General features: G+C 49.7%; 1 protein-coding gene across 1 annotated transcript in view; it reads right to left on the bottom strand.

Moving 5' to 3' along the window:
• The window catches only part of INPP5D (inositol polyphosphate-5-phosphatase D), a 150626-nt gene extending 131799 nt beyond the window's left edge, over positions 1-18827 (bottom strand). Inside the window, exons 1-2 of the mRNA XM_037741780.1 lie at positions 18113-18827; positions 623-686 (exon numbers count right to left, since the gene is read on the bottom strand). Of these exons, the coding sequence (XP_037597708.1) occupies positions 623-686; positions 18113-18246 (198 nt within the window). The 5' untranslated portion in view covers positions 18247-18827. The remainder of the gene's footprint in view (positions 1-622; positions 687-18112) is intronic.
• Positions 18828-25350: the final 6523 nt, after the last annotated feature.

Genomic DNA, 25350 nt, shown 5'->3' with positions numbered 1-25350 from the left:
TGGAGACGGGGTTTCACCATGTTGGCCAGGATGGTCTCGATCTCTTGACCTCGTGATCCACCCGCCTCGGCCTCCCAAAGTGCTGGGATTACAGGCTTGAGCCACCGCGCCCGGCTGCACATTTTTTTGCATGGTGAAATCAGATGCTGTGAGCATCAGCCTCAGACAGGACGGAGATCTACATACGGAACGGTGCTGTTCTGTGCTTGTCTTCCAGCCCCTCCGAAAACGGGGTCTGTTTCTCCTGCAGGTTCGCCTCCCTCCTCTCCCTCCTGAGCCACTTCCTCTCTCTCCTTTGAGAGACTGAAGACAACAATCAGCCAAGCCGCAGCCCCTCCTTTCCTTCATCTCTGCGCAGTCTGCTTCACCTTCGTTTCCTCTCACACCCGTGGACACAAATACCCTATGGCATGCGACGCCGTCATGTCACAGAGCAGGGTCACTTGGAGGGCCACAGTTGACCTGCTCAGCCACTCCATGGATGTCTGGGAGGAAGCCGGGCTCAACCCAGCCACCATGTCCGGTGACCTGCGCACACACTTTCTTCCTCTTCGTTTCTACCCTTTCTCTGCCAGTACAGGTGGAAGTCAGGTTCAGATTTCTAGGTTTATAAAGGACTCACCTGAACAGTGAATTTGTCATCTTCGTTGGGCAGAATTCTGTACGTGTAGACGCAATTCCGATACCTGAAATAGATCAAAGAGTTTATTAGAACCCATTCAGGAAAACCTGGTTTCCTCCTAACTGAAAAGGCATGACTTCCTGACACGGCTTGAGGAATCTGTATACAAAGTCTCCGAATTTCGGAGCTGACCGTTCTCCGAGATGGAAGTGCGCCCTGATGTCCAGCAATCCTGGGCTGAGGCACTCTGATTCTCCCATCCCTTCTGCACTCAGAGAGCACCAGGAAAAGGTTGGGGGGGTCATTTAGGTGGGGACCTGGCAGCCACAGGGTCTGACCTAAAGGAGTCTGCCACTATGGAGGGCTTTCATAACCTCTCGGCTGCCAAGGAGACAGTGCAAGAGGGGGTGTTTGAAGAAGAAACACAACTCCAGTGGAGGTGAGCAGCACGGCCTGTTTCGAATGGGAGCTGGGCGCAGCTGCAGAGGGGCCAACTGGCCAGGGCAGGGCTCACCCAGCGCCTTGTTCCCGCTGAGCTCCCCGCCACCCCCACATGGCTTCCTCCCCTTGGACACTGTGCCCCGTGGATTATCTCCCAGGGGTTTGGCCACCAGCCCTGCCGAGACCTGAATTTGCCCCAGCAGCTGAAGAGCAAGTCTTGGGGTTGTTTCTGACAAGGAAGTGCTAGGAATTCCAGATTCTCTTCTCTTTCTAGAAGCTCTACCTTCCTTTGGTACAGTCATCCCCAATGTGAGGAGACAGTACTTTTTACTCTCCTAAAACCTCTGAGAGGAAAATGGAACTGCCAAGTCCTAGCACCTTGGGAGAGGGGCACGCTGGGGTGGTCCTCAGCCTGCTGACACCCTGGCAGGAGCCAGCACCCATGGACTCCAGCGGGCTGTCAGGAGATTAGGGGAAAGCCATTTGGATCTTAGGCTCGCTCTTAAAGCTGCTGATCTGTTCCCACCTACCATAATCTTGCTCCATTTTGCTACATAAGATTCTCATAAGCTTTGAAGGCTCACCTGGCCCTTAGAGGCCCCCTAGAAAGGACCAGTCTCTGTAATCAAGCCAGTACCTCAGCGTAGAAGCTCCACACACTAGCCCCTCCCAGGTACAGGCACTCCACTGAGCATTTACGTATGTTATTGATATGTTATTGTTTAGCTAGATTTTTTTTTTTTTTTTTTTTTTGAGACCAAGTCTCACTCTGTGGCCCAGGCTAGAGTGCAATGGTGCCATCTCAACTCACTGCAACCTCCACCTCCCAGGTTTAAGCAATTCTCCTGCCTCAGCCTCCCAAGTAGCTGGGATTACAAGTGCCCGCCATCACACCTGGCTAATTTTTGTATTTTTAGTAGAGATTGAGGTTTCACCATATTGGCCAGGCTGGTCTCAAACTCCTGACCTCAAGTGATCTACTCGCCTCAGCCTTCTAAAGTGTTGGGTTTACAGGCATGAGCCACCGCGCCTGGCCCTGTTTAACTAGATTTTTTAAATTGTATACTAACTTTAAAAAATTGAAAACTATACAAAAAGATATAAAATGAAAAATAAACATCTCCTTCCCCACTCCCATGAGTCCCTCTTCTTAGATTTCCTATTCCTGTTTGTAACTCAATTCAGAAATGTTAAACATAAACACAAGCTTATATATACATATCTTTTTAGATGCAAACAATATCATACTACATACACCGTTTTCTGAAATTTGTTTTTTTCATCGAAAAAGATCATAGAGGTCTTCTCAGGGCCAAGTGAGAGATTATCATTTTCATCATGTTTTACCATGTGTTATACATGTGTTGATATGTATTAGTGATTGTAGATAAATCACTTGTTAAATGACCTGGGCATTTGCTGTTTTAGTAGAGACTACCAACTGTCTTTCAATGAAGTTGTGGCATTTTTTTCTCCTACTAACCGGATATGAAAGTGTCTACTTCCCCACACCCTGCCGGCTGGCTGTTATCAGACCTTTTCATCTTTGCCAATCTGAGAAGCGAGAAAGATAACTTGCTTTAATTTGCCTTTCTTTATGAGAAAGGTCCTTCAGCATGTTCTCATGTTTAGTTATCTGTATTTCTTTTTCTGTTAATTCCCTTTTGTGTCTTTGGCTCTTTTACTTTGGTATCGTTTTTGCTTAGTTATGAATAAGAGTGATATGCTGCAGTATGTTTTGGAGTTATTTTTAACAGTTTTTGGGTTTTTTTCTTTTTGCTGGGTAAATGTTTTACAATTTTTGTGGCCAATTTTACAATATTTTATTTTATAGCTTTTGCATCAGTAGGTACTAAAAGATAACTTAGAGTAATTTCACTTCCGCGTGTCTCTTCATTACACATAGAAAAGGTGATTTTTCTCTCTCCCATGGCGTTAGTGCCCATCCTTCTGCTCCCCGCCCTGCCCCCAGAGCCTGAAGTGATAGCACAATCATCTTGCATCAGGGACAGCAAGGATGAATCGCCAGTCCAGCAACACTGTCTCTCACAGGGACACCTCTGGGACACAGAGAACCACTGGCCTCAATCCCTTTTGGGGAGCCTGCCAGACAAATGTGGAGATAGCTCAACCCTGCTGTGCTCTTATCTTTCAATGCTCTGTTCTCTTGGCACTTCCTCCTGTAGGTATGCAAATGAGGGGTGAGAACAGCCTCTTATTTGGCTGAGGGCAGCTGATTTGTGGAAGAGCTCCAGCCGGCCCAAAGGCAGCCTGTAGACAGAGAGGAAGAACGTGAGCCTGTAGACAGACAGAAAGAACATAGTCATGAAGAGAGAGGCAGAGGCAGTCGCACAGAAGGGGAAAGGCTTCCTGGTTCAATCAAGTGTGGCAGACCAGCCTTTATGGCTTTTTCACAGATGTTCTAGAAAGGTTGAACATAAAAATATTGAAACAAAGAAACACAGAAATATTGAAGCAAAGTAACAGCTCCATGTTACCAAAACAGATCAGAATTCAAAAGCTAGTATAATAGGAAGAGAAGGTACCCCTTAGACAGTAACATCTCAGCAGATGTTAATGACTCTGCATAGCCAATGCACGGGGCTGGGTGTTCTGGCCCCGGCCGCTGAATCAGTTTCAACCTTCAAGGGAAAACATACAGCACAACCCCACATGCCCCCAACCACCCAGCCACACACGAGTCATCCGTCAAGCAGTAGTACCAAACTGTATTCCACGGGTGTGGGGACTCTGCCAGGAGATGGAGGAGGGTGCTCACTTGACCTACCCAACCTTCCAGAAGTTTGTACTTCACTCTGATCCTGTATACATACACACACATACGTGTGCACACACAAAGTATGCACACATGCATATGTGTATACACACATATACACAATATCTTACATGCAAAATGTTTAAAGCAAAGATTCCACAACTAAATAGTGTTTGGCAAAGACTACACGGGAGCATAACCTGGAAAACATGCTCACTGCTCTTTGGGGGCAGTGGGTCCCGCCCAGCCCTTACCCAGCTCTTGGTTGAGACTCCTCCCAGTGACTGGGTGGCTTTTCAGAGCAAACGAATCAGGATTATTCCCACTGGAGATCTGGGTTAGGATAGCACTGGGCCCAACAGTACTTCCTTCTGCTAACAAATGAGATTGTTCCATTCCCAGATGAAGGGGGCCTTACAGCACATTTCCCATGTGACTCCCACAGGTGTGGGGTGATGGCAGGTGCCCACCCTGTGCTGAACGTGGAGGCAAAGAAGAGGCAGGGAGGTGCCTCTCAGCAGAAGGGCAATCCCAGAGCAGGTCAACCCCGAGGTGGTACAAGAAGTTCTTCTCTAATACGGGAGGACAAGCCCGTGGAAGTAGGAAGAAACACCATCGTGTTTTATTCTTTCAGATACATCTTAGCATTTCTGTATGGCCATTCCTAGCCAAATGGACATGGACAGCCAGGCCAGGAACATCCCCACCATGGAGAGACCCAAACTAAAACATTTAAGAACCTCTTCAAGTTTCTATCTCGCTTTGCTGAGCTGCTCCTATAATTGCTTTTAAATCCTTTTGTGACTCTCCTTACATATCATTTCTAATTTCTAATGGTTTTATCTGTTTCTTGATTAAGACTTGTGTTTCTGCAGATTTCTGGACAAGATGGGGTGGGAGAATGAAGGCTGGTAATCCTGCATTCAAAAAAAAAAAAAAAAATTGCACCAAAGTAGAAGGACAAGAAAATGTGTGGCAGCCTTGGGAAACAACGTGTTCACCATTCGCCACTCCAAACCTTGAAGAATCGCAGCCAGAGAGAAAGCTAAAGTTGATGAATTAAAAGAGGCCATCTGTTGCTAACCTGGACCCCTCCAGAAGGGAGAAAGCATTAACAGGTGACCCAGCTGACTGGGAGGTGAGAGGTGGAGGTAAGGCTGGCCAAGTATTATTGGGAGCCTGCTGAGCACCCCTACAACAATGTGAGGTCCAGCAGCTATTCCTTGTGCCACAGCTACTCAAAGCCAAGACCCAGGTATGAGGCACCCCCTCCCCACCCCGGAGGGAACCTGTCCTCTGTGTTTCTCACTATGCCCTCATCTCTGGCCCCACCACTGGCTGGATCTTGAATTGGCATCTCCCACCCCCATCCGTGCCAGTCCGTTTAACCCACTCCCATCTCTGAACAAACCTGATCCAATTGTTCTTGATAGTTCTTTGTCAGAAAAGAAAAATCACCAGACATATGAAAACATGTCACTGCTTAGAAAAAGGGCACCATTCTCCTAAGGACTCCAAGGAGTTACTTCCATCTTAAATGGAATCACCCATAAAAATAAATTCTGAAGAAGTCTGATGTGTGAACTCAGGAAGATTTGAGAGACCACGGCATATTGGAAATTGGAAGAATCAATTGCGAAAATTGAGTAAACCGAGATCAAGGAAACTGACCATTAGGGAACAACCGGGACGTTTAGGGTCAAAATTCAACACACAACAGAGGCAGGAAATAGCAGCTTGTGGACTGGAGAAAGTGAACGAGGACAAAGACAAACTCGAGAAAGTGGTACTGGAGGAAAAGACAGATTTTAAAAAGAGAGGGAAGACAAGAAATACAGAAGACGATCTCAGTCAGCAACAGGTGTTCCTGCAAAGGCAGAGATCGATCATTTTTTAGACTATAAAAACAAAAAGCAGAAGAGGTAAACCAACCTAAGAGCCATGACTTGAAAAGCAAAAGATTAAATGGATAAACCTGTGACAAACAGAATAAAGGAAAGAAACAAATGCAAGTGAGCTGGACAGTCTCCCCCGCCTCCCCTCCCCCACTCCCTACCCCTTTCCACCTGCCCTGTGCAGCCAGCAAACCTCTGTGGGCTGCTGCACCCACATTTGGCCGAAGGGAGGCACTGGCTGGGTGAGCGGAGGGAGGGATGGGCAGATTTGTTCCCCTGATCCCACCCTGCCTGCTGCACATCAGCTGGGACAGATCTCGACCTCTGGGCTCTCCTAGCTGCAGCCCTGCCAGGTTTTGGTGACATAGCTCCGGCCCCTGCCTCTTCAGGTCAGGGGTGGGAATGGATCCTGAGGGTGCCAGCCGCTGGCTGCCTTGCCATTCCTGTCCTTATCACCCCTGTTGAACATGCCATTTATTTCCTGCTGGGACCCTGGCCACCACAAACAAAGTTAAAAATGAGAAAATGAAGATGACCACAATAAAAGAGAAGCCTTACAATTATAAAAACTATGCATGATTGTTTGCCAGAAATTTTGAAAACCTCAACAAATAGATTGTTCTCTGAAAATTGTGTGTAACTTAACAGATGTGAATGGGAGGAAATGGAAAACAAGACTAACTCAGTTCTAAAGAAGAAATTTAAGTAAATAATAAAGAAATATCTCAGGCCAGGTGCAGTAGCTCACACCTGTAATCCCAGCACTTTGGGAGGTGGAGGCAGGTGGATCACCTGAGGTCAGGAGTTCGAGACCAACCTGACCAACATGGTGAAACACCATTTCTTAAAAACAAACAAAAAAATTATCTCTATAAATGGGCTTGAGAAGAAGCGGCTTTACCAATATTTTTTTAAGTATTTCAAAAATCAGATAATAATTATGCTACATAAATGACTCCATAATATTTTGTAAAACATACATGACTCTTAAAACCATAATATAACCAAAATCATGTAAATCAATCTCACCTATGAATACATATATAAAAATCCTAAATAAGTTTCAGAGTGCAACAAAAAAGTATTGTATCAAGAATAGTTCATTGTAATCATGCAAAATGGTTTACTATATGTAAACCAAATATAAATATCTAAAACAAATTTATTTTACCAGTAAATGAAATAAGGGATATAATGTAATCATCACATAGATATTAAAAAGGCATTTGATCAAAATTAAATACTCAGTCCTTCAGAACTCTTCCTAAAACTAGAAGAAGACTGCTTCTTCTTGGATGTGACAAACAGCGACAGTTACCCTTCATCAAGTGGTCACTAGGTGCCAGAGGCTATCCCATACCCTTCCCATGTGGCCCATGGTGATTCTCACAATACTTCTCCTTGAGGTAGATGCTTTCTTTTCCCAATATTCCCCACTGCAGTATTTTAGAAATATTGGCCCATGCAATAAGTTATGAAATCTGAATAAGCGTTATAAGTATTTGGAAAGCACACACAAAATGACAGTAATTTATAGATGACATGAGAGTCAAACAAGAAAATCCCAGAGAAATAACCAAAAAACAATTTGAAATAATGAGAAGTGAGTAAAGTAACAGAATAAAAGATGAATTTATAAAATCTATAACTTCCCTGTATGTTATCAGTTACCATGAAAGGTACAGGAAACAGTGTTCTCAACAGTAATAAGAGCATAAAATAATCAGAAGAAATTATAACAAGAAATATGCAGAATCTATATAAAGAAAATTATAAAATTTAAAATAACAGAGACATCTATGTTTGTTAAGAAGACTGAATATTACTAAAATGTCAATTTGCACCAACTATATTATGGATTTTGTGTAATTTCAATCAAAGTCCCAGTAGTAGCTTTCTCCAACTTGACAGTATTATTTATTAGCTGATTCGCCTGGAAGAATAGATATGAAAACCACCTAAAATAAAATATTTTCTAAAATTAGGTGGTATATGTGGTATGATACTTGTGAAAGAAAAGCAAATACGTGGAACGGTGTTCAAACACAAAGAAAGATATGACTTAAAATATGATAAAAGAGGAGCCCCAAAGGATAAAGGAATGTTATTCAGTAAAAGATTTTGGGAAAGATGATTAGTTGAGAAACATACACATACATCTTTTTTCTTCTTTTTTGAGGCAGAGTCTCGCTTTGTTGCCCAGGTTGGAGTGCAGTGGCATGATCTTGGCTCACTGCAACCTCTGCCTCCCGGGTTCAAGAAATTCTCCCACCTCAGCCTCCCAGGTAGCTGGGACTACAGGCACACACCACCATGCCCAGCTAATTTTTTGTTGTTGTTGTTGTTGTTGTATTTTTAGTGGCAGTGGAGTTTCACCATGCTGGCCAGGTTAGTCTTGAACTGCTGACCACAGGTGATCTCCCCGCATTGGCCTCCCAAAGTGCTGAGATTACAGGCATGAGCCACTGCATGAGGCCTAAATCTTTATCCTACATCATTTAATAAATTAATTCCAGAGAGATTAAATGGTTCAATGTAAAACAAAAACAAAAATAAAAAACCCGTAACTGCTTTATTTGTTTTTACCAAGTACTGTGCTAAAAACATGATACACATTTCTCATCCAATCCACCCCACAACATTACCACATATATATTCTTAGCCCTGGTTTTCAAATGAGGAACCAGGGCCCAGCAGAATTAGATAAACTGCTGGATCCTTAGCCCAAGTCTATTAGCTCCAAAACCTCTGTCCTAACAGTCCTGCCTCACACAAGAAGAAACAAAGGGATCTGTGTGCAAAGGGCTTCTCTGCATTGAAGGGAGGAAAAAAAGGAAAAGACCGATAGACTTCACTATAGAAAATTTGCAATCCCTGAATGTCAAAAAAATCATAAAACAAAGGAAAATCACAGTGAAAATATTTGCAACAAGTGATCTAAACAACTCGTGCAAGTAGATAACAGAAAAACTACAGCTTCAGTAGAAAAATGGCAATGAGAATTGACCAGACCATTCACGAAAGAGGGTCAATAACTCCATCAAATAAGCTCAACGCGACCACAATCAAATGCAAATGCAAATGAACGCTCAGCACCTTCCCCTTGCAATGTAATGTGTTTTGAAATGAAAATACTCAGAATAGGGAGGTTAGAATGAGGTGGGCACTCTCTTGTACAGTTTACTGGTGCATATATGGAACAGAATTTCTGGAAAGTATGTATCATTCCATATCAAAAGCCTTACAAACATTCCTGTCCCTTGATCTAATAATTCCACTCCTGGGAACCTATAACCAGACATGTTAATAATATTTCTGCACAAAGACCTTCATCAGTCATATTCATAACAACGAAACATTGTTGATAACTTAAATATCTGACAATAGAAGAATCTTTTCATAAAGGATGGTGCATGATGTCATAGAATCCTGTACATCCATTAAATATGATCATTAGGAAGAAATTCTAACTAAATGGGAAAACGCTAATGCTGCTGGAAATCTCAGACTAAAATTATACATATGCATGTAATACATGTATATACAAAATGGAAATTACATACATACAGGGAGGGAGACAGAACAAAAAGATACACCAGCAAATTAACTATGTTTATGCTAGCATCTCAGTGATGGGATGGTTACTTTTCTGCTTTTTGCTTTGTACTTTCTGTGCTTTGTAGAAATACCATTTTTCAAAGTTACTCTAAAGAACAGGACGTCGCTGTTTAACAGACCTATTTGTTTCTCCATTGCCACTGACAGCTGTGTACTCCAGCAAGCCTCTCTGATCTGGGGAGCGTCCCAGCTGATCCCTTGGGACCAGCACTCCATGAGGTTGTTTATAATAAGCATTGAACCCAAACTATTAGGGGCCTGCATTTGTTAAAATGGTGCTTTTCAAATTAATGGGGACAACGGGAGCGTGAAGTGAGCAGGGGAGAGAATCTGGTCCTCACGTGCTGCCGCAGCTGTCAACCCTGAGTCCCCCACTCATGGCACATGCTGTGCTACTTCCATTGTCCTCAGCCCCAAGACTTCAGTCCCCTCTGCACTAACTAGTAGTCTCCGATGGCTGCCTTTCTTCCTGACGTCGTGTTCACTGGCCCTGGTTTCACTCCTCATGCCTCCAGGCCCCCATCCCTTCCTCCTGCCAGCTTCCCGGCTCCCAGCCCTGGTCTCAGCAGCCCCTGGAAGCAGGAAGGGGCTCAGTCCTCTTTCTGCTTCCATCTCTCTGAGTGCTTCCTCTGAGGATGCCTCAAGTGACAGCTCAGCATCCTCCGGAGGCCTCCAGGAAGTTTCCGAAGTGACCCTCTGCTCCAGTTCTCCTCTCTCCTCTGTGCGCTTCTACAGATGGGCCCCATACTCCTCTGCTTCTGAGATGTCACTAGTCACTTTTAGCCCATAAAGATTAATTGCCCAGCATGATTTTTTTTTTTTTTTTTTTGGGAGACAGAATCTTGCTCTGTCACCCAGGCTGGAGGACAGTGGCACAATCTCGGCTTACTGCAACCTCCATCTCCTGGGTTCAAGCAATTCTCCCGCCTTAGCCTCCCAAGTAGCTGGGATTACAGGCACCCACCACCATGCCCAGATAATTCTTTTGTACTTTTAGTAGAGATGGGGTTTCACTGTGTTTGCCAGGCTGGTCTCAAACTCCTGACCTGTGATCTGTCCGCCTCAGCCTCCCAAAGTGCTGGAATTACAAGCTTGAGCCACTGCGCCCAGCCACCAGCATGATTAGCCATTAGAGAAAAGCAAATTAAAACCACAATAAGATGTCACTTCACACCCACTAGGATGGCTATAATAAAAAAGATATTAAAAAGTGCTAGTAGGGAAGTGGAGACACTGGAACACTCAGACATTGCTGGTAGGAATGCAAAATGGTGGATCCACCAACGAAAACAATTGAGCAGTTCCTCAAAGTGTTAGACTTAAATGACTCAGCAATTCTGCTCCTAGATATATACCCAAGAATATTGAAAATATGTTTGCACAAAACCTTGTATATGAATGTTCATCGCAGCATTATTCATTATAGCCCAAAAGTGGAAACAAGCCAAGTATCTATCAACCGATGATACAAAATATGGTCCATTCAGTACAGTGGCTTATTAGTCAGCCATAGAGAGAAATGATTCATGCTGCAACACAGATGAAGCTTGAGAGCATTATGCTAAGTGAAAGAAGTTGGCCCCAAAGTCCACATGTTGTATGTTTCCAGTTATGAAACATCTGGAAAAGATAAGTCCGTAGACAAAAAGTCATTTAGTTGTTGCCAGGGGTTGGGTGGAGAGGGAATAGGGAGTGATGGCTATGGGTACAGGGTTTCTTTTTGAGGTATTGAGAATGTCCTGGAATTAGACAGTGGTATTGGTTTCACAACATTGTGAATGTACAAAACAGGATAAAGAATTGTACACAGGCCAGGTGTGGTGGGTTATACCTGAATTCCCAGCGTTTTGGGAGGCTAAGGAAAGGTAGATCACCTGAGGTCAGGAGTTCAAGACCAGCATGTCCAACATGGTGAAACCTCATCTCAACTAAAAATACAAAAATTAGCTGGATGTGGTGGCAGACACCTGTAATTCCAGCTATTTGGGAGGCTGAGGCAGGAGGAGTGCTTGAACCTGGTAGGCAGAGATTATAGTGAGCCGAGACCTCTCCATTGCATTTCAGCCTGGGCAACAAGAATGAGACTCCATCTCAAAAAAAAAAAAAAAATAATAATAATAATTAGCTGGGTGTGGTGGTGTATGCCTGTAATCCCAGCTACTCAGGAGGCTGAGGCAGGAGAATCACTTGAACCCGGAGGGTGGAGGTTGCAGTGAACCGAGATCACGCCACTGCACTCCAGCCTGGGCAACAGAGCAAGACTCCATCTCGAGAAAAAAAAAAAAATTAAGAATTATACACCATAGAAAGGGTGATTGTACAGAATATAAATTATACCTTAATTTGAAAAAATAACCCAATGAATGGGCTTTGCCCTTGTCATTCTCATTCCACCCATGAAGATGCTGGGTTGACACAGGAAGGTTAGCATTTTGCAAATGCGGCACACCAAAGCCAGCCAACCACAGAGCCCTGCTCCTCAGGACTGCGTAACATGGCATGAATGACAGAGGGAAGGGCAGAGCTCCTCTCACTCCATGTCTGGAATAGAACGGCCTGGTTAGGAGGACCACGTCTCATCATGACGCAAGGGTTCACATGCAGGGAACAGTGGATTGAGAAGCACTGATGTGAGGCTGCATGCGGTGGCTCACACCTGCAATGCTCACACTTCGGGAGACCGAGGTGAGAGGACCACTTGACTCCAGGAGTTGGGGTCTAGCCTGGGCAACATAGCAAAACCCTGTCTCTACATAAAAAAGATTAGCCAGGCTTGGTGACTTTCACCTTGAATCCCAGCTACTTGGGAAGCTGAGGAGGGAGGATCTCTTGATCAGGAGGTGAGGCTGATCAAACAAGGCTGCAGTGAGCTGTGATTGCACCACTGCGCTCCAGCCTGAGCAACAGAGCGAGACTCTGTCTCAAAAAGAAAAAAGGCCAGATGCAGTGGCTCACACCTGTAATTCCCACACTCTGGGAGGCTGAAGCAGGTGGATCATGAGGTCAGAAGTTCAAGACCAGTCTGGCCAACATGGTGAAACCCCATCTCTACTGAAAATACAAAAATTAGTTGGGTGTGGTGGCATTTGCCTGTCATCCCAGCTACTCAGGAGGTTGAGGCAGGAGAATCGCTTGAATCCTGGAGGTGGGGGTTGCAGTGAGCCGAGATCAAGCCACTGCACTCCAGCCTGGCCAACAGAGTGAGGCAAAAAAAAAAAAAAAAAAAAAAAAAAAAAAAAAAAAAAAAAAAAAAAAAAAAAAAAAGAAAAAAAAAGAAAAAAAGAAAAGAGAAAGGCCAGGCACAGTGGTGGCTCATGCCTATAATCTCAGCACTTTGGAATGCCAAGGAGGGCAGATCACCTGAGGTTAGGCGTTTGAGATCAGCCTAGCCAACATGGCGAAACCCCATCTTTGCTAAAAATATTTGTTAAAAAATTAGCCAGGTGTGGTGGCAGGCGCCTGTAATCCCAGCTGCTCCGGAGGCTGAGGCAGGAGAATCGCTGGAACTCGGGAGGCAGAGGTTGCAGTGAGCCAATATCACACCACTGCAACTCCAGCCTGAGCGACAGAGCAAGACTCTGTCAAAAAAAAAAAAAAAAAAAAAAAAAAAAAAAAACAAAAATTATAAAAAAAAAAAAAAAAAAAAAAAAAGCAGTGCTGATTGTGTTCATGAATTTGTGAATTTAACCTACCAGGTAGACAAACGTGCAAAGCACCAATGCTGGAGCCTATCCCTAGACCCGAAAGGACTTTTCTGGGAAGCTGAGCACAGGCACGGAAAACCTGGAGCGACTCCATTTTCACTCGCTCGTCTGCATCACGTCACAGAGAAGATACAGTTAGTGAGTGAAATACACAGGCCTTTAAGGGCACATCACCCCTTCCTGGTCTTGCATGCAGAAAGAAAACTCGGCACAGTTAGCCTTGGAGAAAGCCCCTTGGCCTGCTTTCTGGTGTGAACCAGATGTCAGTAGCTCTGGCTACTGCCTGGGCCAGCATTTTTTCCCACTAACTGTCAATATCAGATATGAAAAATAGTGCCTTGCTCCATTTGCACAAAAATAATTAACAGTATATATTTTATTGAAGCGTTGAAAGAGGGTTGGAGAAAGGGAGACTTAGCCACCTGCTCACACCACACCTTTACACCTCTGTCGGACTCTCTGGGGTTCAGAGTTCCGCCCTCCCAAGTCCCTTCTCTGTGGCTCCATCACCAGGAGTTCCCTCTTCAGGCTTTGTCCCACCCCACAGAGACCGCCCTGTGGGCTCTGCTCTGTTTCTCACTTCCAAGAAGAGCATGCGGCCAGCGCGGTGGCTCACGCCTGTAATCCCAGAGCTTTGGGAGGCCAAGGCGGGTAGGTCATGAGGTCAGGAGTTCAAGACCAGGCTGGCCAACATGGTGAAACCCCATCTCTACTAAAAATGCAAAAATTAGCCGGGCACAGGTGGCTGCCTGTAACCCCAGCTACTCAGGAGGCTGAGGCAGAGAATTGCTTGAACCTGGGAGGCAGAGGTTGCAGTGAGCCGAGATCACGCCCCACTGCACTCCAGACTGGGCGATAGAGTGAGACACCCTCTCAAAGAAAAAAAAAAAAAAAAAGCATGTGTGCAAGTCCTGGCCCTGTTATTTGTTAGTCCTGCAAACTAGGCCTGTTCCATAAACTTCTCTGTGCCTCAGTTTCCCCATCTGTAAAGTGGGGATAATAGGACTTCCTTTGAAGGTCTTTGTGGACATCAAATGAGCCAATACTAGCCTAGAACGGTGCCTGGCACACAGCACTTTGGAAGTTGCCTGCAGTTATTAGGCAGAGCAGGTTGGTAACAAGCGTTTGTTAGCAGGGCAAGGTTTAGGGTCTGCTCTGTTTGACAAAATTCCCCCCAGGGCAGGCACTCAACATGTGCGGAAGAAGCTGTGTGACAAGCTCCCGGAGGCCAACAGGCAGCCTTCTCGGGCTTCCCCCTCTTTCCTGTGATGCAGGCGAAGTCCCCGAGTCCAGGACTGTCCGGTGCACTGTCTACACTGCCTCTGGGAAGGGGTGAGCCAGAGCCTGCCACGGTGCCTGGGTGGCTGGTGAAAGGCCACATGTGGAGGGAGACCAAAACCACACTTTCAGCTGTGGCCGGACCAGGCACTGGTTTCTGAGCCAAAGGCAGCCACGTGCCTTCGCCTCTCCCATGAGGGAAACACCCTCTCTCTGGAGTAGTTGGGTGGGAACGCCGCCCTCCTGGCAGCTCCAGGCTGGATGGCAGCCAGCTGAGCTGGCCACAGTAGACCCGCTCCCTGGGCCCCGGCTACTCCTACAGACAGGGCAGGGTGTATCCTGACGTTGGGCCTTTGATCAGCTTTGCATTGCAGATTGTGCAAGGGGATCCCGGCTCAGCCAACCCATGGACCCTTGCATTGACTGACCCCATTCCCAAGGCATCTCTTCTCTGCGTCCTAAGTCCTGCCAGGTGTGCTGGCCCCGGCATGGCAGGAGAGGGCATGAACCTGACAGCTCTTAACGTCTCACAACCATGGTGCACCCAACATCCCCCTCAAGGCACCCATAGATTCCCCACTCCCCCTGGAGCAGGGCCGACTCTGCTGGGCTATTTGAGTGGGGACTTGGTGGGGTTGACATAGGCCCTGCTTAGAAGAGCCCCCGGCTGCAAGACGGCAGAGTTGGACTCAAACCACGCAGCCCTCTGCCGGGGTCTTCCCGCTACAACTCTCTGTTTCCTGAGATGGAGACCCAGGCTCCCTGCCAAGCAGAGCTTTCCAAGCTGCTGAGGTGAGATCAAAGCTTTCCTGCCCAGTGGTAGGCGACGGGGCTGACCTCTCTCGAGGAAATGCAGCATTTGCTGGGTGTGGGCAGAATGCGTACTCCTAAGTCATGTGGGTGGCACTGAATTGCAGCCCTGTCATTTGATGTCCAACCTCCGCCCAGGTCCATTTACATAGTCAAATCCTGTCCTCTTTCCTGAGCACAAAGGCCCCTCCCCTCCCTGCTGAGGCTGCTCTCAGTTCCCAAGGTGCCCAGTACACCTGCCCAAAGCATCAGGTGGAGACTCAGCTGTTGTCCCCTTGCCCGCCAGAGGGGGCCTGGGAGGAAGCACTGCTGGGGCTCAGGCAGGATGAGGTCAGGGGACTTGGGGATCTGAGGGGCCACGGGGCACGTATACTTTTCCCATGGACTTTGCTAGGGCAGGAGAGTGAGTGTGCGGCTTCCTTCTACAGTCACGTCTAGAGCAGGGTGGCTCCACGGCCCTGCCCCGTCAGCTGCACTTCTCAGGGTCCTTGAGGCTCGACAGGCTTCCAGGCTGGGGGACAAAGCCTGCTCCCTCTGGAGCTGCCTACTGCCTGCCTTTGCCGTCTCTGTCAGGCCACGGCCACTCGGCAGGGAACAGAGAAAACGAACGGTGGTGGGGTTTGTTTTTCGAGAAGTTCAATCTCTGTGCCTTAAATGACTGGCTTTTTTTTTTTTTTTTTTTTTTAATATGCCCTTCCTGCTTTTTCTGGTGTAAAGGCTGCTTTCTTTCATGAAATGAGGTGTTGGAAGTGACAGTCTGTTTTCATTCCTTTACTTAGTTTTAGGCCCCGTGAAGCCTCGCAGGCGTGCGGCGGGTCTGCAGGCACAGGGTGGCCCATAGCGGCCAGTGCAGCCTGGCTTGCAGCAGGGGCTGCTCCCCGCCCTGAGCAGGGGAGAAAGGGGAACCCTGAGCCCAGGGCTTGTCTGCCCAAGGGGTGGGGCTCCTGGCATTTGCAGCCCAGCAGCCTCAGGATGGCAGGTTGCCAGGCTTCGGCTAAGAGGACAGCGGACATCTGTGGGCACCACAGGTCCCTCCCTAAGGAGCGGATGCTGCTCACCCATCATGGATCTGAGAGTAACTCAGTACAGACAAGGCTTCAGAGAGAAGAGGTGGAGGAAGGAATACGGGAGTTGGCCTGGGCCCCAAGAGTTTGCCCCCGGCCAGCATGTGAACAAAGACCTCAGGCTCTCTGCACCCTGTCTACCCCCGGAAAGCCAGGGCTGTAGCACCAGAGCTGCTCCAAGGTCTCTCCAGCTCTGGCTGCGCCTCACTCTGACCCTAGACGTTAAGATGCTCACAGCGTGGAGTCAGAGAGACCCATGTCCCGTGTCTGTAACCTGAGCAACCACAGAACCTGGTCGGAGAGCGGCGGTGAAGGTTAACGAGATGCCGTCCCGGAAGCCCTCGGCTCAGCCAACACCAAGCAGCCAGGACAAGGTCCCCCTGGGCCAGGACAGAAATTCAAGTAATCTATATGGGCGGGGTGGAGTCAGACTGGGCTTGCAGATGCCTAAGAGAATCTTTCTGCCACTTCTAAGGCCCTGGCGGCAGCAGGTCCCCATTGGGGAAGTCCAGCCGGCCTGGGCCTGCGTTCCTTCCCCTGAGGCATGAGAGGGGGGCACAGGAAACCAGTCTTCAGAGGTGGGGCTGCAGACCGCCAGCACAGGCCAGCAGCCAGCCATGAGCGGGGCCGCTTTCCAGTGCCCCAGCTGTCCCCGTACACACTCTGGCTCCCCTTGCTTCCGCCTCTAACCCCCCCAAGGCTACATGCACGCCCCACTGGACTGGGTGCAGGAGAGGTTGGGCAACACAGGCTGCTGGTCTCAGCTGCAGCCTCGGGGGCAGACGGCCGTGGCTTTGACTGTTGTCACTCAACCTGCCAGGTCCTCAGATTCCTCATCTGCAAAGTAGGCCTTTTAACAGGACCTGCACTTTAGGTTGTGGTGAGGATGAAATGGGCCAACAAATGCTTAGCACAGCAGGTCCCAGCCGTGAGTCAGTGTTCAAAACAGGTCTGGGCTCACCGCCTACTTCCCCTCCTGCCTGGAGAAGGGCAAGGCCCTGGCTGCTCTGGGGAACACTTCTGCTAGCCCAGGGATGTTACCTGGAATGTCTAGGTGGACACACCCTTCCCCTGACTACGCTGTGGCACTGCCCGAGGCCCCAGTAAAATGCTTGGACCAAGAGCTGCCGGGTAAGGGCGTCCTTCAGACACTGGACTGGACAGAGGTTCTAGAAAGGAACCTTCAGCAAGCGGCTGGTTCCTCCATGTCAGCACAGCTGGCACATTCAGAAACATCCCCAACCGGGCAGTGGGAGGAGGTGATGGTGACAGAGACCCAAACTGAGGGGTGTGGGGTGGAGAGCGGTCACAGCTGAGTGCTCAGGAGAGACAGAAGGGGTTGCTCACTGGTGGTAATGGTGATTTCCTCTGCCCTCAGGCCCCCAAAAGCAGCTTCTGAGTGAACGGAAAGTCCTTTCTTGATTAAACCCACCCCATATTCTTGGGTCGCCAAACGGAGCTTCTCTAGGGGCCCAAAGCCTGGGTGCTCCAGGAAGGGTCCCTCTGGCCACCTCTGCTCTTCCCAGGGTTTCCGAGCTGGGCGTCACTGAACTGCTCCAACACACCCACCTCCACAGAGCCCTGAGCTTCCTCCTGGCTCAAAAAGCCAGACCCCCTTCTCTCCGTCCTCAGATCCCAAGGAAGCCCCAGGCACCACACAGCTCACGGGAAGCTGGGGTGTCAGATCAGGCCTCAGAGTGGCTCTGACAGCTCCCAAGCTGCAAAACCTGCCATGAGACCAGGTCCCTGAACTCTAAGGCCAAAGTCTAAGGCCAAGGTCCGCGACAGGGTGGCGGGGAAGTGTGCATCTGTCCTGTGACACAAGAACAACCCATGCCACTGCTGGGGCCCTTGGAAGCCCCTCCGTCATCTCTGTGCCCGGGGAAGGAGCAGGTTGTACTCACAGCACGCAGAGGGCGTATGCCCGGGAGATGGACTCGCTGGCACGCACGAGGAAGCTCCCGTCCTTGCCCGTCCTGGAGAGCAGCTCCTCCGCCTTGGAGCGGGTGATGTTGCCGTGGTTCCAGCAGGGGACCATGGCGGGCGCGGGGCTCCTCGGCCGGGCCGGCCGGCTGGCACCCCCAGGACCCACACGCCAGCAAGGGGAGCGGAGGCCCCTCCACTGCAACCTGCCGCCTGTTGCCTCTCGGTGGCCTCGGCTGCTGCCACCAGCTTAACTGACTGACTTCCTGTTTCAGGCGTTCAGCGAGGGAAAGGAAACTGAGCTGCGGAGAAACTTCCTCATTACAGAAGCCAGGCAAGCGCGCGCGAGACACGGAGGCAGAGACGGGGCGGGGGGCGCTCCGGCCGTCCACCGTCCGCCACGCCCCGCCACGCCAGCCGCGGCTCTCTCGCCGGCTCGCTCCTTCCCGGAAACAGGTCACAGCCCACAACTAACGGGTCCAGGGGCAGCTGAAGTCCCGCTGGGCAGAATGACTGGCTCCGGAGACGCAGGAGAGTCGTGGCCGGCTTCGGAAGAAGCGTGGCCTCGCAGGTGCGGGTGGGCCAGAGGACGACCACGTGGGAAGCCACGCCCTAGACAGGCCTCCTGAGCCTTCTGCCCTCCCCCAGGGCTTTTCAAGGCCAACCCGGAACCCCCAAAACACCCAAGGGGGCACAGCTTTTCAACTGGGGATACGGCCTGCTCAGGACAGAGCAAACTTGAGGGGGTGGGGCATAGTCGAGCCCCGCCCCGACCCCCAGAGGCACCGACCTGCCGGAGGCTAGGAGGCCTTGGGCGCCACCAGCCAAGGGCTCCGAGGTCCAGGTGATGGCTCTGTGACCCCGCTACACTCGTTCCCAGGGGCCGGCAGGTGCTGCATGGCAGCACAGCTCTGATCCCTGAAGTCTGGCTTGGAGACACACAAAGGGAGCTTGGAGGGGACGTGGACTGTTTACAGCGGGAACACAGGCTGGGTTTTCCCCTGAGCGTCTCCAGAAGGCTGAGGAAGCAGGCTCTGAGAGAACACCACAGCCCCACAGGGCGGGCTGGCCACCTGGGCAAGGACGACACCGGCTCTGAGTCCTGCATCTCAGCAGTCCAGGTGGCCAGTCAGACTGTGCCTCCTCCAAGGCTGGGCATGGCCATGTTCGCCCACTGCTCAATGGGGAGCTGCCTCTCCAGGGACCGCCATCCAGGACCAGCAATTTCTGAGAGCTCGGTGGTAGACACCCATCCCTCAGCCCCCAGACCTGGGCGCCCTCCGTCCTTGGGTCAGGCCTACCAAGGGCAAAGGGGCACGTGTTGACCTGCTGCACAAGGCTTGCCCCACACATCCCACATCCAGGCCTTGCCCTCCAGGACAGGACAGCAGACCCCCTCCAGGAGGGGGCACCAGCCAGAGGGCACCACCACATTCAAGCTGTGGGAACCTGGTCAAGTTTCTTCTCTCTCTTGGCCTCCATTTCCTCTTGTCTAACTTGAAGGGCGTAGCTTGTAAAGGAGCTCACATGTGCCAAGGGGATCAACGTGCGTCACACTGATGGTCATCCCAGAACAGGGGCCCCAGCACCTCCCACCTGTATCAGCACGCATGGCAGGCAAGCACTCCCACTCAAGAACCTCTGGCCAGGCCTGGAGCCAGGCGTGGGGATACAGTAGTGATGGGAGCCGGCCTCCACACTCCGCGCCTCTGGGAGCGCACCACCTCTGCAGCAGCCCAGCATGGACGCCTCTCATTCCCCACCCGCACCTTCACTCCACACCTGTCTACCCCCTTCTTCTGGAGTCGTCTCCTATGCTCCCATCACACCCTTCTCGCTTCTCTGCTGGCCTCCACCAACATCCATGAATCCCTGAACCACGACACCAGGAGGATCCATTCACAATACTGGTCCCTTCACGCCTCCAGCCACTCATTTCTAGAGACCTCTACCATGCCAAGACTGCTCTACTTAGAAAGCTTCCCCCATGCGCTCAGCCCCTATCTCTCACACCTGTCTTCCCACGGCCCTTGCCATTCCTCCCAGCGAGATCCCTGGCACACACACCACGTGGGCATGATTCACTAATTTGTAAGGTCCACTCCATCTTTGCTTCCTCTTCCACCCGATGGCCTGATCTATCCAGCATGATCAGCTGCCTTGTCTCCCACCCTTCTGCCCCCCCACATTCAGGAAATCCCAGTATCTAGATCAGGGCTGCCCTTTTGGTGGATGGATTTTTTTGTAGGGCTGCGGTCAATATAAATAATTTAAATGTATTACAAAATTCACGAACTCATGTGAGAGACAGTGACTTATCAATGAAGACTTCAAATAATGGCAAGAGAGTGGCCAGGGACAGTGGCTTACGCCAGTAATCCCAGCACTTAGGGAAACTGAGGCAGGTGGATCGCCTGAGGTCAGGAGTCCATGACCAGCCTGGCCAACATGGTGAAACCCTGTCTCTACTAAAAATAATAATTTTAAAAACCAGCCAGGTGTGGTGGCTCACGTCTGTAATCGCTGCCACTCAGGAGGCTGAGGCAGGAAAATTGCTTGAACCTGGGAGGTGGAGGTTGCAGTGAGCTGAGATTGTGCAACTGCATTCCAGCCTGGGCGACTGAGCAAGACTCTGTCTCAAAATAATAATAATAATAATAATAATCATCATCATCATCATCATAGCTAGAGAGGCAGCAATTACGTGCATCCTCAATGTCCTATCAGTTCACCTGAAGAGTCCTCATGATGCCCCCATCTTCTCTCCCATGCCAGTCTAGTAATCACCTCCTCACCTCCTTGTGCCTTTTTTTGTCAAATGCACCATTCCTGACTGATTTGGGACCTTGTACAGAGAGATGAAGGTATTACTCACAATGCCTCCGCTGCTTGTAGGGAGACACCATAAACCTTCTGGCCCCTGCATTTCCCTGATCCCATTTATCTCCGGCTGGAGGCCTCATTACTGGTGATGTCACTCCATTCTTGTGCAGCCCAAGACTTCAGCTTCCAGTGATTTTCTTCAAGGACGGTTTCTTTGCTTTGTAACTAACCACAATGCCTGTCCTGCCCAGAGCATGCAAGAAAATGTTCAGTCAGTCATCTTCTTGTCATGTTAAATTTACTGTTCCAGGCCGGGCACAGTGGCTCACACCTGTAATCCCAGAACTTTGGGAGGCCAAGGCAGACAGATCGCCTTAGGTCAGAAGTTTGAGACCAGCCTGGCCAACATGGTGAAACCCCGTCTCTACTAAAAATACAAGAATTAGCCAGGCATGGTGGCTCATGCCTGTAGTCCCAGCTACTCCTGAGGCTGAGGCAGGAGAATCACTTGAACCCAGGAGGCAGAGGTTGCAGTGAGCAGAGATCGTGCTATTGTACTTCAGCCTGGGCGACAGAGCAAAACTCCATTTCAAAGGAAGAAAAGGTACTGTTCCAAATTTTATAGCATAAATGCAGAACCACGCATCTTCCAGCCATATTCTCTTGAATGTGTCAGGTCATATTCACTGCATTCCTACCTTGGGATCCTGCTTGATGATGACTGCACCCCTGCCCCCCCCCACACAAGAGCAGCCCCTCTCTCCAGGGATGTCTGCCTGCATCTGGCATGGCAGGATCCATGTGGAGAGCTCAGCATCACCCCGTGGGTGGGGGTGGGAGACGATGCTGATGGGAAGAGCCCATGGGTGTATGGGTGTTGTGGAGCAATGTTCTCGAAAGCCATTGGAGGAGGCGGCTGCCTGACAGCTGGACAGGAGCCTCCAGAAGGGGTGAGGGACTGCCAGCTCCTGCTGGCAGGGGTGAGGAGGCCCAGGCCACCTGCCACTATCCTTGCTGTCCTCAATGCTCAGGGTCACTCAAAGGATGGAGTGGCTGCACCCAGAAGCCCAGCCACAGGGCCCCAGAACGATTGCATAGGTGTGAGTCAATGCATTCCTTGGAGCATCTGGTCAACCTCACCCATGGGGCAGAGGCTTGGAAAGCAGCTGGGGGGAAGAAGTGGGGTGAGGACTCACTCATGTGAGCCTAGGTCCAGACTGGGGCACCTGCCCAAAGGCATTACCAGTCCTGGCAAGCCCTAGGCCCCATCAGGGGACTTGAACAATTTCTGAGAAAACAGGGCAGTGAGAAGCATCAGGGTGGTCTGGCAGGCACCTGGTCTTGGGCAGTCAGTCAACTCTAGAAGCTCCAGGAAGAACAGACAGACCTCAGTGTTGAAGAGGAGAGCTGACGGGGCAGGGCCACGGCGTAGGAATGATTCTGCTTTGGAAGCCTCGAGTGGGGGCAGGTCACAGGAAGGTTTGAGTCTCAGGACAGGGCAGGCTGGGAGAGAGGGACCATGGAAACACCACAACGTTTCTTGTCCAGGGGTCCTTCCAACGTGTAAACAAAACAGAATGGATGGTCTGAGAAGGGGCTGGGCCAGGAGAGGGGAGGCAGAGGTCAATATATACTGTATATATATATGTACATTACATTATACATATTGTATATATTATACATTATATATATACTAGATATCTACTATACAATGTTAGTAGATATACAATAAATCTAAGCATTTGTCACTGTACTTCCCTTCCCCTCCTTGTTCATCAAAGCGCTTTAGTACACCCCAGGGCTCCCACTCACCACCAGCCTGGGTAGAGAGATAGATATCACTCACTGCTTGGGGTGCAGAGTGAAAGTGCTCACTCACCGGTGCTAAAAGCAAAGGGAACAGTGATGGTTAATTTTATGTCATCTTGGCTGGGCCACAGGACCCAGATGTTTGGTCAACATTATTCTAGATGTCTCTCTGAAAGTATCTTTTAGCTAACATGAACATTTAAATCAGTAGACTTTGAGTAAAGCAATTCCTGTGTGTAGGCCTCACCCAATCAGCTGAAGGTCTTCATAGAAAAAGATTGACTTCCCCCAAAGACAGAATTTGCCAGTAGATTGCCTATGGACCCGAGCCACAGTGTCAACTCTTCCCTGGGTCTCCAGCCTGCCAGCCACTCTACAGACTTTAGCCTCGACCATCCAATGAGCCAATTCCTGTCTATCTATCTATCTATCTATCTATCTATCTATCTATCTATCTATCTAATCTATCCATCCATCCATCTATGTAGCCATCCATCTATCTATCCATACATCCGTCTATGTAGCTATCTATCTATCTATCTATCTATCTATCTATCTATCTATCTATCTGTCTATCTGCTTCTCTGAAGAACCCTGATTAATAGAAGGGCAAATACTTGACTGTGAAGTTAGAAAGTTGCTCACTGGCTAGCATAATCAGTAGTGAATTTCCTTCACCCTCAGACCTGATAATAGGACATCTTGGCTGGAGAAGGGACCAGTCACTCACAGGGAGCCTCCTGGGATCAAGCACCACTGTTCCCTTTCCAAGGAGCCCCGGGAAGGTGGGTCAGCCCCCCGGCCCCTGCTTTCTGTCACTGGGGAAGACCAGCGGGGAAAACCAGTCAAAAGCAGGAGCCAGCACCTTGTTCACAGCTTGTTAAGAAGGATGAATGCTCTCCTCTGTCCTGAGAATTTGCCCTGCCCACATCGGCCCCTCCCAAATCAAAGGCCAAGGTCACTTACTGAGATGGTGGGAGAGGAAGGCAAGTCCCAGCCCTTGTCTAGGATGAAGTGAGACCGTCCTACTGGAGACGCCTGGCGGAGCTGGAACACTCCTAAACCTAGCAGATCATGCTCCCTGATCGTCCGCCAGGAAAGGATTTCTTCCCATCCAGCTATCTCTCTCCCCACCCAGGCTTCTCTCTCTCTCTCTCTCTCTCGCTCTCTCTCTCTCTCTCTCTCTCTCTCTGTCCATTCCTCTGTCTCCACAGTTATTGTTGGAGCTCTGTCAAGATATCAGGCTCCGCTGGCCTGCCTTTCCACTTTCCATTTCCAGTTCCATTTCTGCTACTGGTATCTTGACCTCTCCAGATCCACCCAGGCCCCGGCAAACACACATTACATTCAGATTTGCAGAGCTAGTTGCCGCAGTCCTCTGAATCTCTGACTGACCTCGCCAGACCCACCCATCTACGTGGCCCCATGGCTTCCTGGGGCCTGGTGCATCCCCAGCAATGGGAAGGTGAGGTCTCAAATCACAGCACCCTCCACCCCATTCCCTGTTCCGTGCCTGTGATAGCTCCATGTTAGTACTGTAAGTCAGACTCTGAATTAGACACACAGGAACAAGGTTGGGGTCCAAATCTCAGCTTTACCACGAATATTTAGCATCTCTGGATCGGTTTGCCTCTCTGTAAAGGGATAGTGACACCCTGTTGAAGAATGTCCGCAAAGTTATGTAACGTTCCTGGCACCAGATAGGTGCTCATGATGAGGCGGGTCTCCCAGGCAGCCCCCTGACCAGTGCCTGCAGGGCAGAGCTTCTGTGGGCTCCAGTGGGCAGCTGGCGTCATTGACCTTTGGCCACTGATGGCCAAATTCTAGAAAAGAACCAATTTTCTAGAAAACAACCCAATTCTAGAAAAGAACCTTTTACCTGCGCCTTGTGACTCCTGGCCAGCAGGTGGTGCTGCACTCTGTCCACACCTGCCCCCATCCCCCCCCCCCCCTGCCCCCCCCCCCCCCCCCCCCCCCCCCCCCCCCCCCCCCCCCCCCCCCCCCCCCCCCCCCCCCCCCCCCCTTTTTTTTTTTTTATCCCCCCACCCTCCCCACCCTGCCACAACCTTTCTCCCACCCCTTTTCCCCAGGGACCAGAGCCAGGAACACCACTGTTAGGTACAGGGGTGACTCCCAAGGGGTCCAAGGGCCCATGGAATCCATAATTGTGCTTAAGGACATCTGTGAATACTGAAGGCCCGGCAGCAGGCATCTCCTCTTTCACTGAAGATGCCAGAAAATCAAATGGGCCTGAACAAAAACAAAGAAAATCAGGATTGACTTTGGGAAGAACTGGGTAAGAGGAAACCATGTCTGAAAAGCCAACATGTGTCTCTTGTCAAGATTCTTAAGGCCAGAGGAAAATATTCATAATACAATCTTAGTGAAAAAACAAATCAAGGCCAGGCGCGGTGGCTTACACCTGTAATCCCAGCACTTTGGGAGGCTGAGGCGGACAGATCACCTGAGATCAGGAGTTCAAGACCAGCCTGGCCAACAAAGCAAAACCCTGTTTCTACTAAAAATCCAAATATTAGCCAAGTGTAGTGATGGACACCCATAGTCCCAGCTACTTGAGAGGCTGAGG

This window comes from Cebus imitator, unplaced genomic scaffold (genome assembly GCF_001604975.1).
Source record: "Cebus imitator isolate Cc_AM_T3 unplaced genomic scaffold, Cebus_imitator-1.0 Scaffold106, whole genome shotgun sequence".
NCBI classification, from domain to species: Eukaryota; Metazoa; Chordata; class Mammalia; order Primates; family Cebidae; genus Cebus; species Cebus imitator.
The sequence above is the reverse complement of the archived record's forward strand: the minus strand, read 5'-3'. Positions and strand labels throughout refer to the sequence as shown.